Source organism: Oncorhynchus nerka, linkage group LG2 (genome assembly GCF_034236695.1).
Source record: "Oncorhynchus nerka isolate Pitt River linkage group LG2, Oner_Uvic_2.0, whole genome shotgun sequence".
Taxonomy (NCBI): Eukaryota; Metazoa; Chordata; class Actinopteri; order Salmoniformes; family Salmonidae; genus Oncorhynchus; species Oncorhynchus nerka.
In genome coordinates this window covers 22,372,362-22,389,566 of record NC_088397.1, presented here as the reverse complement: position 1 = coordinate 22,389,566, position 17,205 = coordinate 22,372,362, and the positions used below count along the sequence as shown (strand labels likewise).

The 17,205-nt window shown below is 44.1% G+C and overlaps 1 protein-coding gene across 1 annotated transcript; it reads right to left on the bottom strand.

The window, feature by feature from the left end:
* Window positions 1–1,796: 1,796 nt before the first annotated feature.
* Window positions 1,797–16,246, bottom strand: LOC115132444 (inositol-3-phosphate synthase 1-B-like). Its single transcript, XM_029665104.2, has 11 exons — window positions 15,997–16,246; window positions 12,576–12,698; window positions 12,332–12,493; window positions 11,465–11,597; window positions 6,109–6,302; window positions 5,829–5,978; window positions 5,508–5,723; window positions 5,070–5,234; window positions 4,778–4,891; window positions 4,474–4,691; window positions 1,797–4,368 (listed from the first exon to the last, which is right to left on the bottom strand). Exons 2-11 carry the CDS (start codon window positions 12,687–12,689, stop codon window positions 4,179–4,181), a joined length of 1,656 nt encoding a protein of 551 aa, XP_029520964.1. The 5' UTR covers window positions 12,690–12,698; window positions 15,997–16,246; the 3' UTR covers window positions 1,797–4,178.
* Between the last annotated feature and the right edge of the window lie 959 nt (window positions 16,247–17,205).

Sequence of the window (17,205 nt, the reverse complement as noted above, 5' to 3'; positions counted from 1 at the left end):
CAACTTTTCCCGAACATTCAATATAGAACTGCGACCAAAAATAACCTAGAATTGTTTTACAAACCTGGAGAAATCTTTATCTCACTAACAGAGATTTTGAATGATGTAAAATATTTTAAACAAATGTTATTTTGTCAAGTTTCTCCAACCTCCCTTGAGGATACATTTTGTGATATCCTTCTCCCCAAAAATCATGTTAAACTATCTGCGACAGTTTTTGGTGAAGGCCTAATTACACATAATGAACTATGGTTGGTAATTGATACCTTTTAGATGGGGATATAAACTTTTTATGAACTACTGAAATAACAAATAACCGTTACTTCTCTGAGAACTTTGAATTGTCAAGAGGCGTAAAACAAGGCTGCCTTCTGTCACCATACCTATTTTATTATGGCCATTGAATTGTTAACATTAAAGGGCTTAAAGTTAAGGGACTATAGACGAAAGTATCAATGTATGCTGATGACTCAAATTCTGAAGTCCGCAATCTTCAACCTTGAATGGCCTCATTGAGGACCTGGATATTTTCTCAATTTTCTCTGGACTAAAACCCAACTATAATACGGATTGGGTTTCTAAAAGATAAACTTTAAATTGCCATGTGGTCTGTCGATTTACATGGGCGGATGGTGAAGTTCATGTGCTTGATGTAACATATCCTGGAAAAGTTGAGCGATCTTGCAACTATTAACTTCGATCGAAAGCAAAATAGATAGAATCTTGAAAACAGTGGAAAGGCAAACACCTATCTATTAAGGGAAAATGACCCTGATTAATTATCTCGTGATATTGCAGTTTACATATTTATTCCATGGCTCAACCGTCTCCAGGAGAATCCTTTTTCAAATCATGGGGGCAAAAAATATTTCATATTATTTGGAATGGCAGACCAGATAAGGTTAAACGAGCATATTTATATAACCAACATGAGTTTGTAGGGTTCAAACTATTAAATATTACGGCATTAAACCTCTCTCTTAAAGTCTCCATTGTATCTAAATCCAAATTGGTTTTCTAGCAAGCTACTAAGCGAGGCCCATCCTGTTTTCGAGCTCTTTGCATATTAAACATTTTCATTTGAATGGGTCCCTGTTTTAAAGTATCCTCCTTTTTAAAGTCTTTCACTTCCCTCCTCCAGAAAAGGGAGAACTAATATGACAGCAAATAATATGGCTAAACTCCAATGTACTGATAGAGAAACATTTTGGGGAAGAAATGTACAATGGGATAATGTTTATGAAGGTCATTGTAAACAGGAATGGTAAAATTGTCACACAAGCAGCTAACAGTATATGGAGGTGTATGCTCGATAAAAAAATTACAACGCATTGTGGCTCTGCCACAAAATTGGAAGAGAAAATTACTCAAACAAGAAATTTTAGAATTAGTCTCCCCCCATAAAAAAAAATAAAAAAAAAATAGCTTAAAAATTTTGAATTAATGAAGACAAAAGGTTTGACAGCAATACTTGTGTAAAAATTCTAGTTTTTGATGTCCCAATACCTTGGCATCGGGTCTATGAACTGACATAAAAACAACAAGTGACATCAATCCGTTTGTTTCAATTTAAACTATTACATAAAAATACTTTCTACAAAAATAATGCTCAATATATGGGACATTGAGCAGTCAGCCTTGTGCAGACTGCCATGAGGAAGCAGAATCACTAGAATATATTTTCTGGTACTGTCTATTGGTGGCTCACTTTTGGAGTCAGGTCCAGTTATGGTTGTTATGTTATAAAATCAGGGACATGCAAACTGTATTGTTAAGACATCTGAAAACACATGAAATATGATTATACTCTTTATTTTATTTTTTTATACTCTTTATTTTTTGGGCAATATCAGTAGAAATGTTACAAGGACACAAAAAGACAGCATAGTAAAATGGAGGAATGTATTGCAAAAGGAAGTATAAAAATGGCATTATACTGGGAAAGATGGGTTAATCTGTGGACATTGGAGGGTTGGATTTAAGATCAGAATGAATGGTGGATTGGCCACTGTGGGTGACAATCCATCACTTGAAGAAAGGGGAAATTAGAAATATGTGTGTAATTGTTTAAATACGGACATCGTAGATGTGCGCGAAAATAGCTGCAAGTAGCAGTATTGTTAGTTGACTCCAATCAGGGTAGGGATGGTAGGGTAACATTGCATGTAACATACAGTGGGGAGAACAAGTATTTGATAAACTGCAAAATCGTCAGCGTTTCCTACTTACAAAGCATGTAGAGGTCTGTAATTTATCATCATAGGTACACTTCAACTGTGAGAGACGGAATCTAAAACAAAAATCCAGAAAATCACATTGTATGATTTTTAAGTAATTAATTTGCATTTTATTGCATGACATAAGTATTTGATCACCTACCAACCAGTAAGAATTCCAGCTCTCACAGACCTGTTAGTTTTTCTTTAAGAAGCCCTCCTGTTCTCCACTCATTACCTGTATTAACTGCACCTGTTTGAACTCGTTACTTGTACGAAAGACACCTGTCCACACACTCGATCAAACAGACTCCAACCTCTCCACAATGTCCAAGACCAGAGAGCTGTGTAAGGACATCAGGGTTAAATTGTAGACCTGCACAAGGCTGGGATGGGCTACAGGACAATAGGCAAGCAGCTTGGTGAGAAGGCAACAACTGTTGGCGCAATTATTAGAAAATGGAAGAAGTTCAAGATGATGGTCAATCACCCTCGGTCTGGGGCTCCATGCAAGATCTCACCTCGTAGGGCATCAATGATCATGAGGAAGGTGAGGGATCAGCCCAGAACTACACGGCGGGACCTGGTCAATGACCTGAAGAGAGCTGGGACCACAGTCTCAAAGAGAACCATTAGTAACACACTACGTCGTCATGGATTAAAATCCTGCAGCGCACGCAAGGTCCCCCTGCTCAAGCCAGCACATGTCCAGGACTATCTGAAGTTTGCCAATGACCATCTGGATGATCCAGAGGAGGAATGGGAGAAGGTCATGTGGTCTGATGAGACAAAAATAGCTTTTTGATCTAAACTCCACTCGCCGTGTTTGGAGGAAGAAGGATGAGTACAACCCCAAGAACACCATCCCAACCGCGAAGCATGGAGGTGGAAATATCATTCTTTGGGGATGTTTTTCTGCAAAGAGGACTGGACGTCTGCACCGTATTGAGGGGAGGATGGATGGGGCCATGTATCGCGAGATCTTGGCCAACGACCTCCTTCCCTCAGTAAGAGCATTGAAGATGGGTCGTGGCTGGGTCTTCCAGCATGACAACGACCCAAAACACAGAGCCAGGGCAACTAAGGAGTGGCTCCGTAAGAAGCATCTCAAGGTCCTGGAGTAGCCTAGCCAGTCTCCAGACCTGAACCCAATAGAAAATCTTTGGAGGGAGCTGAAAATCCGTATTGCCCAGCGACAGCCCCGAAACCTGAAAGATCTGGAGAAGGTCTGTATGGAGGAGTGGGCCAAAATCCCTGCGGCAGTGTGTGCAAACCTGGTCAAGAACTACAGGAAACATATGATCTCTGTAATTGCTAACAAAGGTTTCTGTACCAACTATTACGTTCTGCTTTTCTGATGTAGCAAATACTTATGTCATGCAATAAAATGCTAATTATTTACTTAAAAATCATACATTTTCTGGATTTGTGTTTTAGATGCCGTCTCTCACAGTTGAAGTGTACCTATGATACAAATTACAGACCTCTACATGCTTTGTAAGAAAACCTGCAAAATCAGCAGTGTATCAAATACTTGTTCTCCCCACTGTATCATTGGAACAAATACATGAACAGATTTTGGTTAAGTTTGTATGTATATGAGCAACAAGAGTCTAAAACCACAGAATATTAAACTGGTTGTCCAAAAGTGACAATGGTTAAAGCCAACTAGAGGTTATGTTTCCTACTGTATGTATCTTACACAAATAGGTCAAATACAACATGATCATCATACAGTATGCTGTATAAAGAGTTTGGCTAACTTTCTATTGATCTAATTTAACTGCACTGTAAATAACTATCTAAATATGTAATAGTGTGTAACCCGTGGAAGAGTAGCTGCTGCATGTGCAACTGCTAATGGGGATCCTAATAAACTAAACTATGGATGTAATTGTTTCTCTGTGGCTGTAGACACTTCTAGAATCTTCCCCGTGATGACAGAGACCTAATCTGCAGCCATTATCCAATCGTTGCCTCTTTCACCACGTGTGCGCAGACACCATTCTGTTGGGAGGCGTGGTAACCGTTGCTTAGGACCCTCTTGGTAGCCACATTGTCGTAGATACGGTTGTCGTGGCGAGGCAGGAAGCCCCTCTGCAGCTTGTGCTCCAGGTGCATGTGGTTCTGAGGAGGGAGACCAAGGCACGCTCTGAAAGGGAAAAGGGATACCTAGTCAGTTGCAAAACTGAAGGAATATAACCACAGAGACCGGCACAACATTATTGCCCAGCGACAGGGTGGTAGGTGTTCTGACCTCATGATGTTCTCAATGCAGGCTCTCTGTCTGAAGTAGGCATTGACCAGCGGGGCCCCAGGGGGGACGAGGGGAGCTTTACACATGAAGGAGAGGATAGCCAGGACACTGTGGAAGGACTGGAAGGTCTCTGATCCTTGGGGCCGAACACATACACGCTGACACAACTCTGTGAGGAGGACCAGGTCCAGGATGATAGGACTGGCTAGCAGAGAGTCCTGGAGAGAGACACCTTTTGTTAGAAAAAAAAAAATCAGGTTGAGGTGTGTGTGTGTGTGTGTGTGTGTGTGAGAGAGAGACTCACCTCACAGGTGTTGTGCATTGCGATAGTGTTGGTTCCTCCCATCATGATCTCAGAGGTGTATTCATCCATCGCCCTCTTACTGTCCCCCACATACGGTACATACTTAATCACCACCTACACACACACAGCAAGACAACTGAGTCAAGTATTTCTCAAGAAAAACTATGGATACTTTCTGCCACTTAGTAAAACAAAATGCGGTGCTATTGATATCTACCAGGTATGAAAAAACACACATTCAACTCTTAATTTAGATCAGGTTTCTCTGTGTTACACACACACGCAGACTTACACAGTGGTCAGGTTTCTCCCCTTTGTGGTACAGTATAGGGTTGGAGTTGACCATGTCGTCCACCACATTGCTCTTGGAGATCTCCTTGGAGCGGAACTGCTGCGGTGCTGAGAGGTTCATACCATCGTTGTTGCCAAGGTGATTGTAGCTGACAATGGAGGTGGGCTGTCATGGCAACAGACGGCAACACGTTATTTTACAGTCTGGTATTAACCTAGTGTTACACACATGAAATTGCCCTTTTACCTGGGTACAATTGTTGTAATAACAGTGTTTTAACATGTTGTATAGTAATTTTAGAATAACTTAGTAATTGTATAATGATGTACTTTGTCATTATACAAGTGGAACTGGAACTGTTCACAGAACAGAAGTCCTATTGAAGTAAATGTAAATGTAAGTGAATGAAACATCAAATGGACTGGGTCGACCTCTCACCTTGATCCCAGCACTGATGAGGAAGTCGACCAGGACTGACTTGATCTTTGTCTGACCAGACTTGAAGTCGTCTCCTGCTATGAACACGTTTCTTTCCACAGCCAGCTCTATCGCCCCAGGGACAAACGTGTTCTGGGGAGAACCGTTAATGTAGGCACAGCCCTCCAGGATACTGGCTACAGCAAACAAAGTAGAGGGAGACACCTCCCCACCTGACTGATAGAGAGAGTAGAGAGAGAGAGTAAGAGAGAGAGAGTAAGAGAGAGAGAAGGCAAGAGCGAGACAGACATAATAGTATAGATAGATCCATCAGATCTCTACCTGTATGGCAGCCAGGAGATTCTTGGCCGTGTCGTTGACCCCGGCTGTGAGGTCACAGAAACGTTCGGTGTTAGCCGTCCACAAAACGATGACCTTGTCCACGCCGCTTGAATGCCGGAAGTCCTGAATGTCTGCTCTGATCTGCTCCACCTGCAGGGAGAGAGAGAATAATCACTATTCAGACACACAGAGACACATAGGGTCTAGGGTATATGGGGTAAGAGCTAAAGGGTTAGGGGACAGGGTGTACGAGGCACACACTACTTGGGATTGGGCGTACCTGTTCAGCCATGGTCCCTTTCAGAACGTTGTCTGCTCGGCCCGCCTGGTTGGCAGCTATGAATTCTGGGATATAGATGGAGGCCCGGGGTCGGAGGTGGCTCATGTGTGGGCGGAGCTTCTCCTGGAGGGACCAATCAAGGACCTCTGCTCTCTCCATCGCACTGCCCAGATCCATGGATGAGATGTCCCAGCCTGACACACACACACTCTTTATTTTTATTTTTATTTAACCAGGTAGGCTAGTTGAGAACAAGTTCTCATTTGCAACTGCGACCTGGCCAAGATAAAGCATAGCAGTGTGAACAGACAGAGTTACACATGGAGTAAACAATTAACAAGTCAATAACACAGTAGAAAAAAAGGGGAGTCTATATACATTGTGTGCAAAAGGCATGAGGAGGTAGGCGAATAATTACAATTTTGCAGATTAACACTGGAGTGATAAATGATCAGATGGACATGTACAGGTAGAGATATTGGTGTGCAAAAGAGCAGAAAAGTAAATAAATAAAAACAGTATGGGGATGAGGTAGGTGAAAATGGGTGGGCTATTTACCAATAGACTATGTACAGCTGCAGCAATCGGTTAGCTGCTCAGATAGCAGATGTTTGAAGTTGGTGAGGGAGATAAAAGTCTCCAACTTAAGCAATTTGTTCCAGTCACAGGCAGCAGAGTACTGGAACGAAAGGCGGCCAAATGAGGTGTTGGCTTTAGGGATGATCAGTGAGATACACCTGCTGGAGCGCGTGCTACGGATGGGTGTTGCCATCGTGACCAGTGAACTGAGATAAGGCGGAGCTTTACCTAGCATGGACTTGTAGATGACCTGGAGCCAGTGGGTCTGGCGACGAATATGTTGCGAGGGCCAGCCGACTAGAGCATACAAGTCGCAGTGGTGGGTGGTATAAGGTGCTTTAGTGACAAAACGGATGGCACTGTGATAAACTGCATCCAGTTTGCTGAGTAGAGTGTTGGAAGCAATTTTGTAGATGAGATCGCCAAAGTCGAGGATCGGTAGGATAGTCAGTTTTACTAGGGTAAGTTTGGCGGCGTGAGTGAAGGAGGCTTTGTTGCGGAATAGAAAGCCGACTCTTGATTTGATTTTCGATTGGAGATGTTTGATAGGAGAGTTTACGGTCTAGCCAGACACCTAGGTACTTTAATATGTGGACATCTATAAGGTCGGAACCATCCAGGGTGGTGATGCTGGTCAGGCGTGCGGGTGCAGGCAGCGAACGGTTGAAAAGCATGCATTTGGTTTTACTAGCGTTTAAGAGCAGTTGGAGGCCACGGAAGGAGTGTTGTATGGCATTGAAGGTCGTTTGGAGGTTAGATAGCACAGTGTCCAATGACGGGCCGGAAGTATATAGAATGGTGTCGTCTGCGTAGAGGTGGATCATGGAATCGCCCGCAGCAAGAGCAACATCATTGATATATACAGAGAAAAGAGTCGGCCCGAGAATTGAACCCTGTGGCACCCCCATAGAGACTGCCAGAGGACCGGACAGCATGCCCTCCGATTTGACACACTGAACTCTGTCTGCAAAGTAATTGGTGAACCAGGCAAGGCAGTCATCCGAAAAACCGAGGCTACTGAGTCTGCCGATAAGAATATGGTGATTGACAGAGTCGAAAGCCTTGGCAAGGTCGATGAAGACGGCTGCACAGTACTGTCTTTTATCGATGGCGGTTATGATATCGTTTAGTACCTTGAGCGTGGCTGAGGTGCACCCGTGACCGGCTCGGAAACCAGATTGCACAGCGGAGAAGGTACGGTGGGATTCGAGATGGTCAGTGACCTGTTTGTTGACTTGGCTTTCGAAGACCTTAGATAGGCAGGGCAGGATGGATATAGGTCTATAACAGTTTGGGTCCAGGGTGTCTCCCCCTTTGAAGAGGGGGATGACTGCGGCAGCTTTCCAATCCTTGGGGATCTCAGACAATATGAAAGAGAGGTTGAACAGGCTGGTAATAGGGATTGCGACAATGGCGGCGGATAGTTTCAGAAATAGAGGGTCCGGATTGTCAAGCCCAGCTGATTTGTACGGGTCCAGGTTTTGCAGCTCTTTCAAAAAGGAGAACCTGGAGAGGCTTGGGCGAGTAGCTGCGGGGGGGGAGCTGTTGGCCGAGGTTGGAGTAGCCAGGCGGAAGGCATGGCCAGCCGTTGAGAAATGCTTGTTGAAGTTTTCGATAATCATGGATTTATCGGTGGTGACCGTGTTACCTAGCCTCAGTGCAGTGGGCAGCTGGGAGGAGGTGCTCTTGTTCTCCATGGACTTCAGTGTCCCAGAACTTTTTGGAGTTGGAGCTACAGGATGCAAACTTCTGCCTGAAGAAGCTGGCCTTAGCTTTCCTGACTGACTGCGTGTATTGGTTCCTGACTTCCCTGAACAGTTGCATATCGCGGGGACTATTCGATGCTATTGCAGTCCGCCACAGGATGTTTTTGTGCTGGTCGAGGGCAGTCAGGTCTGGAGTGAACCAAGGGCTGTATCTGTTCTTAGTTCTGCATTTTTTGAACGGAGCATGCTTATCTAAAATGGTGAGGAAGTTACTTTTAAAGAATGACCAGGCATCCTCAACTGACGGGATGAGGTCAATGTCCTTCCAGGATACCCGGGCCAGGTCGATTAGAAAGGCCTGCTCACAGAAGTGTTTTAGGGAGCGTTTGACAGTGATGAGGGTGGTCGTTTGACTGCGGCTCCGTAGCGGATACAGGCAATGAGGCAGTGATCGCTGAGATCCTGGTTGAAGACAGCGGAGGTGTATTTGGAGGGCCAGTTGGTCAGGATGACGTCTATGAGGGTGCCCTTGTTTACAGAGTTAGGGTTGTACCTGGTGGGTTCCTTGATGATTTGTGTGAGATTGAGGGCATCTAGCTTAGATTGTAGGACTGCCGGGGTGTTAAGCATATCCCAGTTTAGGTCACCTAACAGAACAAACTCTGAAGCTAGATGGGGGGCGATCAATTCACAAATGGTGTCCAGGGCACAGCTGGGAGCTGAGGGGGGTCGGTAGCAGGCGGCAACAGTGAGAGACTTATTTCTGGAGAGAGTAATTGTCAAAATTAGTAGTTCGAACTGTTTGGGTATGGACCTGGAAAGTATGACATTACTTTGCAGGCTAACTCCTCCCCCTTTGGCAGTTCTATCTTGACGGAAGATGTTATAGTTGGGTATGGAAATCTCTGAATTTTTGGTGGCCTTCCTGAGCCAGGATTCAGACACGGCAAGGACATCAGGGTTAGCAGAGTGTGCTAAAGCAGTGAGTAAAACAAACTTAGGAGGAGGCTTCTGATGTTGACATGCATGAAACCAAGGCTTTTTCGATCACAGAAGTCATCAAATGAGGGTGCCTGGGGACATGCAGGGCCTGGGTTTACCTCCACATCACCCGCGGAACAAAGGAGGAGTAGTTTGAGGGTGCGGCTAAAGGCTATCAAAACTGGTCGCCTAGAGCGTTGGGGACAGAGAATAAGAGGAGCAGGTTTCTGGGCATGGTAGAATATATTCAGGGCATAATGCGCAGACAGGGGTATGGTGGGGTGCGGGTACAGCGGAGGTAAGCCCAGGCACTGGGTGATGATGAGAGAGGTTGTATCTCTGGACATGCTGGTTGTAATGGGTGAGGTCACCGCATGTGTGGGAGGTGGGACAAAGGAGGTATCAGGGGTATGAAGAGTGGAACTAGGGGCTCCATTGTGAACTAAAACAATGATAACTAACCTGAACAACAGTATACAAGGCATATTGACATTTGAGAGACATACAGCGAGGCATACAGTAATCACAGGTGTTGAATTGGGAGAGCTAGCTAAAACAGTAGGTGAGACAACAGCAGCTAATCAGCTAGCACAACAACAGCAGGTAAAATGGCATTAACTAGGCAGAGGGAGGGTCGGATTAACTACACACAGAGCCTGAGTGCGGCTGGGGCCGACAGATAAAACATAAACAAGCAGAATGGAGTACCGTGATTAATGGACAGTCCAGCATGCATCAGCTGTGTAGCCAAGTGATCAGTGTCCAGGGGGCAGCGGTGGATGGGGCAGGGAAGCTGGACTGGCGAGTGTTATCCAGGTTAAAAAAAACAATGACTAAATAGCTTGTAGCTAGTTAGCTTCTGGAGGTTCTTGAGTGTGTTGTAAAAATTTAAAATAATAGCGATTCCGTATCACATTGGGTGAGGCAGGTTACCGGAAGGTATAAACAAATTAAAAATCGAAAGAGCTAGAAAGTAAATATGGGTCCAGTGAGTGTTTGGGACGCGGCGATTCAGACGGTTAGCAGGCCTGTGCTAACAAGCTAACAGTTAGTAGGCCGGGGCTAAACAAGGTAGCAGTTAGCGGACCGGGGCTAAACAAGGTAGCAGTTAGCAGGCCGAATTAGCAAGCAAGGAGATAGCAAGGGCTAGAGAGTTAGCCTTTGGGGGATGTCGCGATGGGGTGAGTCTGTTTATTCCTCTTCATGCGGTGACATCGATAGACCGGTCGTGGGTCCGGATATTGTAGCCCAGGAGTATGCTACGGTGGTAGCACAAGGGCTCTGGCCGGGCTAGCTTCAAGCTAAGTGGGTGGAAACGCTAGCCAGGAGTAATCATCCAGGGTTGCGGTTAGCTAGATAGCTAGTTGTGAAGATCCAGCTGAAGATGTTCCGTTTGCGGTGGGAATCCGGGGATAAAAAAAAAAAAAAAAGGTCCGTTATGCTCTGGTTAGAGTCGCGTTGTTCGAACTGGCGAGAGCTTTCTGAGCTAAAGGTTAGCTGATGACCGGTTAGCTGAAGACCGCTAGCAATGTTTTGCTGACTGATAGCTGGTAGTTAGCTGGCTAGCTTCAGTCGAGGGGTTCCGGATCCGAAGTAAATATAAATACTTTAGGAAAAATAGCTACATTGGGTGAGGCGGGTTGCAGGAGAGTATTTAGAAGTTGAGGTTTAGCAAAATGTTTTAAAAGATATGCGAAGAAAAACGGAAAAAAAAACCGGGAAAAAAACGATATATACAAAGGGATGCGACACGACAAGACGTCTTACTGCTACGCCATCTTGGATCCAATGTTTAATTAGTTAGCTAAAGTTTTACAAGCCTAATGTCTCTTAAAAGAAAACCCGTCAGACAGGCCCAAAAGAACATAGAGGACCAGTTAGACTAGAGGACCAGAGGTGTGTACTCTCCCTCTGCCTCCAGGGCAGTGATGAATAATGGAGGAGGTTAAACAGGAGGTTAAATAACGAGCCTGACAGACAGTCCACATGGAGACTTAACTTTTCCTTCTCCACAGTGGCCCCTGAAGAACTGACCTAGGGTCAGCATTCCTTCCCTTATTACATACACACATACACACACACTCCTTTACCATCAAAGACGATATCATTAGGGTGCATCATGGGTAAGAGGTCACGGAATGGAATGTTAACTTCCTTTCCATCTGACCCCGCACCTAAACACACAGTTGAGGACTGGAAGAGGGAACCGTAGTAGTTGGCTTTCTGGGAAGGGGGAGGGGGGTTCGAAAAAGGAGAGAGGGTAATAAAATAAACAGAAGAAAAATAAATAACAAGTCTTGAATAATAACAACACACTAAATCAGTGGTATTCAAACGTTTTCTACAGGGACTCCTTTTTTCCCCGCCAGAATTTCAGCCGACCCCACCCGAAATCTAATGACACAACCTTACATTTAAAAAAAATTACATTTTGGATTTGTACATTAAACAAATAACCTTCGATTCACTACATTTTTATCTCTCTTATCAAAATTAAGAAAAACAATAAATAAATGTACTCAATTATTTTTTAAAGGATCTTTCTCAAAAACATTTTATATTATCCTATACAATAATGTTGACTTTTAAATTAGTTTTGGCTAGCCCACTGCAATTCCCCCCGCGACCCAAACTTTGAATATCTGCATTAAATAAAGAATGATTTGAGGATTTTTTTCAAACAGGAAAAAAAGGACACATTTGGGGAAGTAATGATGCCCATATAAAGGTAAAGGACTGCCTGTGTTGTAAACGTTCGTGTGTCAGTCAAAGTTAAACCCTTAAAACTCCACTAAACCCATCATATCAGTGTGTGTGTGTGTGTGTGAACCCATCGCTGTATCAGGGGTATAATGAGGCTCTGCTAGCTAGCTCTGCATCAGAGGAGAGACATGTCTTTGGAAAATATGCTATAAAACGGTCACAAAGTAGGATCAACGACACACACACCACATTACCTGTTCTCCAGTTTTGGTTCTCCAGGTGAGTCCCAGTCTGTTGGCCAGTACAGCAGCGGTGACGGTGGTCCCATTGTTTCCTCCCCAGCCAACTAGCATCACCCCCAGCCTGGGGACATGTCGCTCAGTACGGAACTCAAGCTCACTAACGGACGGGGTCACCTGGAGGGGTGGAGTGGAGAGATTTACACAGTTAGAAATGAGATAGGTGATGCTGGTGTGTGTGTGTGTGTGAGAAACTTACTGTGAGTGTGTCTCCGTCCCTGCGTACAGCAGTAGTATGGTAGCAGTACTGAGCCTCGATGTGTGTATCTGTGTACTTCACATTGGGATTGTTGATACGAATGTTCTCAGTCATGACTGCAGGCTTGAGAGAGAGTGACAGAGAGAAGCATAGAGACAAAAAAAGTGTGAAAGAGTGCAACAGGACAGTTAGGGAAGATATTAACAGAGTTAGCCTAGTTCTTTGGCTTCATTTATTTATTTTAAATCAAATCTAAATCAAATCAATTTATATAGCCCTTCGTACATCAGCTGATATCTCAAAGTGCTGTACAGAAACCCAGCCTAAAACCCCAAACAGCAAGCAATGCAGGTGTTGAAGCACGTTGGCTAGGAAAAACTCCCTAGAAAGGCCAAAACCTAGGAAGAAACCAGGCTGAGGGGTGGCCAGTCCTCTTCTGGCTGTGCCGGGTGGAGATTATAACATAGCCACAAATATAGTAAAAAAATATTACAATTTGAAAAATAAGTATATGTAACAGTATAGACTTTACGCCCATCCCCTCACCCCGACTTGGGCGCGAACCTGGGACGCTCTGCACACGTCAACAGTCACCCTCGAAGCATCGTTACCTATCGCTCCACAAAAGGCGCGGCCCTTGCAGAGTAAGGGGAACCACTACTTCAAGGTCTCAGAGCAAGTGACGTCACCGATTGAAACGCCACTAGTGCTAACTAGCTAGCCATTTCACATCGGCTACATATAGACTGAATAAATTGATAAGGTAGCTAACGATGCAAATAAAAAAAGTTAGCTAGGTCGCTTAACATTGACAATATGGTCAAACTATCTACATTATCCACATTGATACGTTTAGAGGCTAATTGTCAAAAGCGTATTTGTCATCATCTTTTGGTTGAAAAGATGAAACGTCAGTGGTGAAACATCACAACTGGAGTAACATTTGCCACAATTGGACTGGATAATGGTGAACATGGTTGGAATGTCGTTCAAATTTCAACAAAAGACAATAATTAATTCATTTTAGAATATACAGCAAAAATCAGTTGAAATCACACTGTGGATGTAGGCCCAATATACTTCAGAATTGCATTGGGGCTTCAAATCTAATTTGATTTTTCACATGCTCCAAATAGAACAGGTGTAGGTAGACCTTACAGTGAAAAGCTTACTTACAAGCCCTTAACCAACAATGCAGTTAAGAAAATACCCCCCCCAAATTAAGAGATACGCATGACAAATAATTAGACAACACAGTAAATAACAATAGCGGAGCTATATACAGGGGGTACCGATACGAGGAGGGGGGAGCAATAGTCTGGGTAGACATTGCATTAGCTGTTCAGGCGTCTTATGGCTTAGGGGTAGAATATGTTTAGAAGCCTCTTGGACCTAGACTTGGTGCTTGCCGTGCGGTAGCAGAGAGAACAGTCTATGACTAGGGTGGCTGGAGTCTTTGGCCATTTTTAGGGTCTTCCTCTGACACCGCCTAGTATAGAGGTCCTGGATGGCAGAAAGCTTGGCCCCGGTGATGTACTGGGCCATACGCACTACCCTCTGTAGTGCCTTGCGGTCGGAGGCCGAGCAGTTGCCATACCAGGCGGTGATGCAACCCGTCAGGATGCTCTCGAAGGGGCAACTGTAAAACCTTCTGAGGATCTAAGGACCCAGGCCAAATCTTTTCAGTCTCCTAAGGGGGAATAGGTTTTGTCATCGGTCTTGGTGTGCTTGGACCATGTTAGTTTGTTGGTGATGTGGACGCCAGGGAACATAACGCTCTCAACCTGCTCCACTACAGCCCCGTCGATGAGAATGGGGTGTGCTCGGTCCTCCTTTTCCTGTAGTCCACAATCATCTCCTTTGTCTTGATCACGTTGAGGGAGAGGTTGTCGTCATTGCACCACACGGTCAGGTCTCGGACCTCCTTCCTATAGGCTGTCTCATCGTTGTCGGTGATCAGGCCTACCATTATAATTCCCCTTATAATCATTTTTTCCCCGCCTGGCTCTAGATTACACCCATCTATAGCCTACATAGGTCTCATCAAGAGGTTCTGATCTCTTGGCCTAACGGTTAAAGCGGTTGTTTGACAGTCGCTGTGTCCGAGGTGAAGTTGGTGACAGATGTGGGAATGGCGCCCTCGCAGAGGCATGTAGATGTGACCAACTGGGTACATACAGTTCAATGTCTATTTTTGATTAACATTTGGTTGAGTTGTCAACTAACGTGAAATCAACAGAACATGTCACCATGACATTGGATTTTTTATATTTTTTTTATTGTGTGAAAAAAAAAACATGGAATTCCTTTACATTGATTACTTTTTGCAAATGCAATGCAATCCAATCCAGTTTCCACATTGATTCAACATCATAACATTAATTTATTTTTGTTGAAATTAAGTGGAAACAATGTTGATTCAACCAGTTTCTGCCTGGTGAGGAGGGACTTGGTATAGAGCATTGGTTCCCCACCAGGGGTAGTAGGACCCCTAGGGGTACTTGGCTTTTCCACAGAGGATAGTTGAGAAGACTCGAGACCATAGACATACTGGTAAAATGCACATGAGGGGGTACTTCAGGGGTAATCCGGGCAGAGCAAAATTCAGTTTGGTGGTTTGGAAACCGAAAAAGGTTGGGAACCACTGGTATAGAGAGGCGTGGGGACAGCAAGTAACATATCAACCTTAACCAATACCTAGCCACCTTGTCAAAAGGTTCGGATCTCTTGACCTAGCGGTTTAAGTGTTGGCTTGATAGTCGCTGGGCCAGGGTTCGAATGCGGGTTTGGGCTACTCCCAAAATCGCCTGAGATGCAAAAACAAATGTGGGTTTGGGCAACCCCCAAAATCGCCTGAGATGCAAAAACAAATGCGGGTTTGTGCTAACCCCAAAATCGCCTGAGATGCAAAAACAAATGTGGGTTTGGGCTACCCCCAAAATCGCCTGAGATTCAAAAACAAATGCGGGTTTGAGCTAACCCCAAAATCGCCTGAGATGCAAAAACATTGTATTGCTTTGAGCTTATTTCAGCCATTACTGGAGTGTGTTTGACAGGTTATTACTAAACGTTAACCGGGAAAAACGAATGGCAAAAGCAAGATTGGGTTTGAGTCGCCAGCGTAAAATGAAAGCAATCGATCCAGTGACAATAGGCTACAGGAAACACAAAGGAAATTGATGGCTGAAAATGAGAAATCCTCAACTGGTTAAACTTGGCAAGCGAGTTGATGTTAACACACTGTACATAATTACCGTTAGATTGTGAATACATGACAAGGAGTTTCAGGCTAATCCGTGACGCCTACAAAAACACATTTCTGAAGAGTAGCCTATTGCGGAACTTTGACAGTGGGAATTCACTTTAGTAGTAAAAAAAAGCCAAGTACGCACTTAAAGCCTACGCACTTTAGCCTACTTACCGTGGAATACGTTGGAGTCAGGAGATTAAATTTTCTCTTCTAAACAACAATGATAGGTTACGGACGGTTATTCGTTGATTTGATTGCTTGCTTGTTTCGATATTTATTTTATATTTCATCTAATAACCTATTAAATCGCTTGTTCTGAAGCGCAGCCCGACCTCTTCAATTCGTCAAGTGACCTGAAGATGGGATGTTCCAAAATTGCAGTTGCGAGTGCAGGAGGATCTCCAGTAGAGCCCTGTTCATTTATAGATAGCTTAGTGGCAGAGCCGGACTGGCTACTTGTAGGCAGAGGAGTGTCTATGCAAAATCCCTGACATTTACATATATGTACACGCCAGTAAAATTAGACTAGTCTTGCTATTAGGAAAATATAGACACAAAACATTATTATATCATACAAGTCAAGAAGTCCTAACGTTTCAGCAGTTGACTTGTGCTTTATGGAAAGTAATACTTAATAAGGGATATCTTATAATTATTTAATATATATTACTCCTATTACACTCTGATCAATATGATTTATTGGTCAGTGATTCTGACAATGTTGTGCTTTTTTTCTATTTCACAATCAAATCACGGTGTCACCTGGTCATGCTGCTCCAGATTCAACTGTTCTGCCTGCGTCTATGGAACCCTGACCTGTTCACCAGACGTGCTACCTGTCCCAGACCTGCTGTTTTCAACTCTCAGCAGGAGCGGTAGAGATACTCTGAATGATCGGCTATGAAAAGCCAACGGACATTTACTCCTGATTACTCCTTTTTATTATTGGACCATGCTGGTCATCTATGAACATTTAAACATCTTGGCCATGTTCTGTTATAATCTCCACCCGGCACAGCCAGAAGAGGACTGGCCACCCCGCATAGCCTGGTTCCCCTCTAGGTTTCTTCCTAGGTTCTGGCCTTTCTAGAGAGTTTTTCCTAGCCACTGTGCTTCTACACCTGCATTGCTTGCTGTTTGGGGTTTTAGACTGGGTTTCTGTACAGCACTTTGTGACATCAGCTGATGTAAGAAGGGCTTCATAAATACATGTGATTGATAATAATGTTAAGCTGATGTGAATCAAATAGTTTGTTACCATCACTCTCGAAGCATTGATGGTGTAGTTATGATAGAATGAGAGAAGGTGATGCTGGCGACTGGTGACTTGCAGCCGCCCGGAGGCCCAGCCTGATGACTATAAATCACGATGTATGACAT

Coding starts and splice junctions, on each gene's coding strand:
- LOC115132444 (XM_029665104.2), bottom strand. CDS start 12,689: ATGACTGAGAACATTCGTATCAACAATCCCAATGTGAAGTACACAGAT. Junction 12,494..12,575: donor GGGACGGAGACACACTCACA/GTAAGTTTCTCA, acceptor CCACCCCTCCAG/GTGACCCCGTCCGTTAGTGA. Junction 5,235..5,507: donor TCATCAGTGCTGGGATCAAG/GTGAGAGGTCGA, acceptor TTGCCATGACAG/CCCACCTCCATTGTCAGCTA.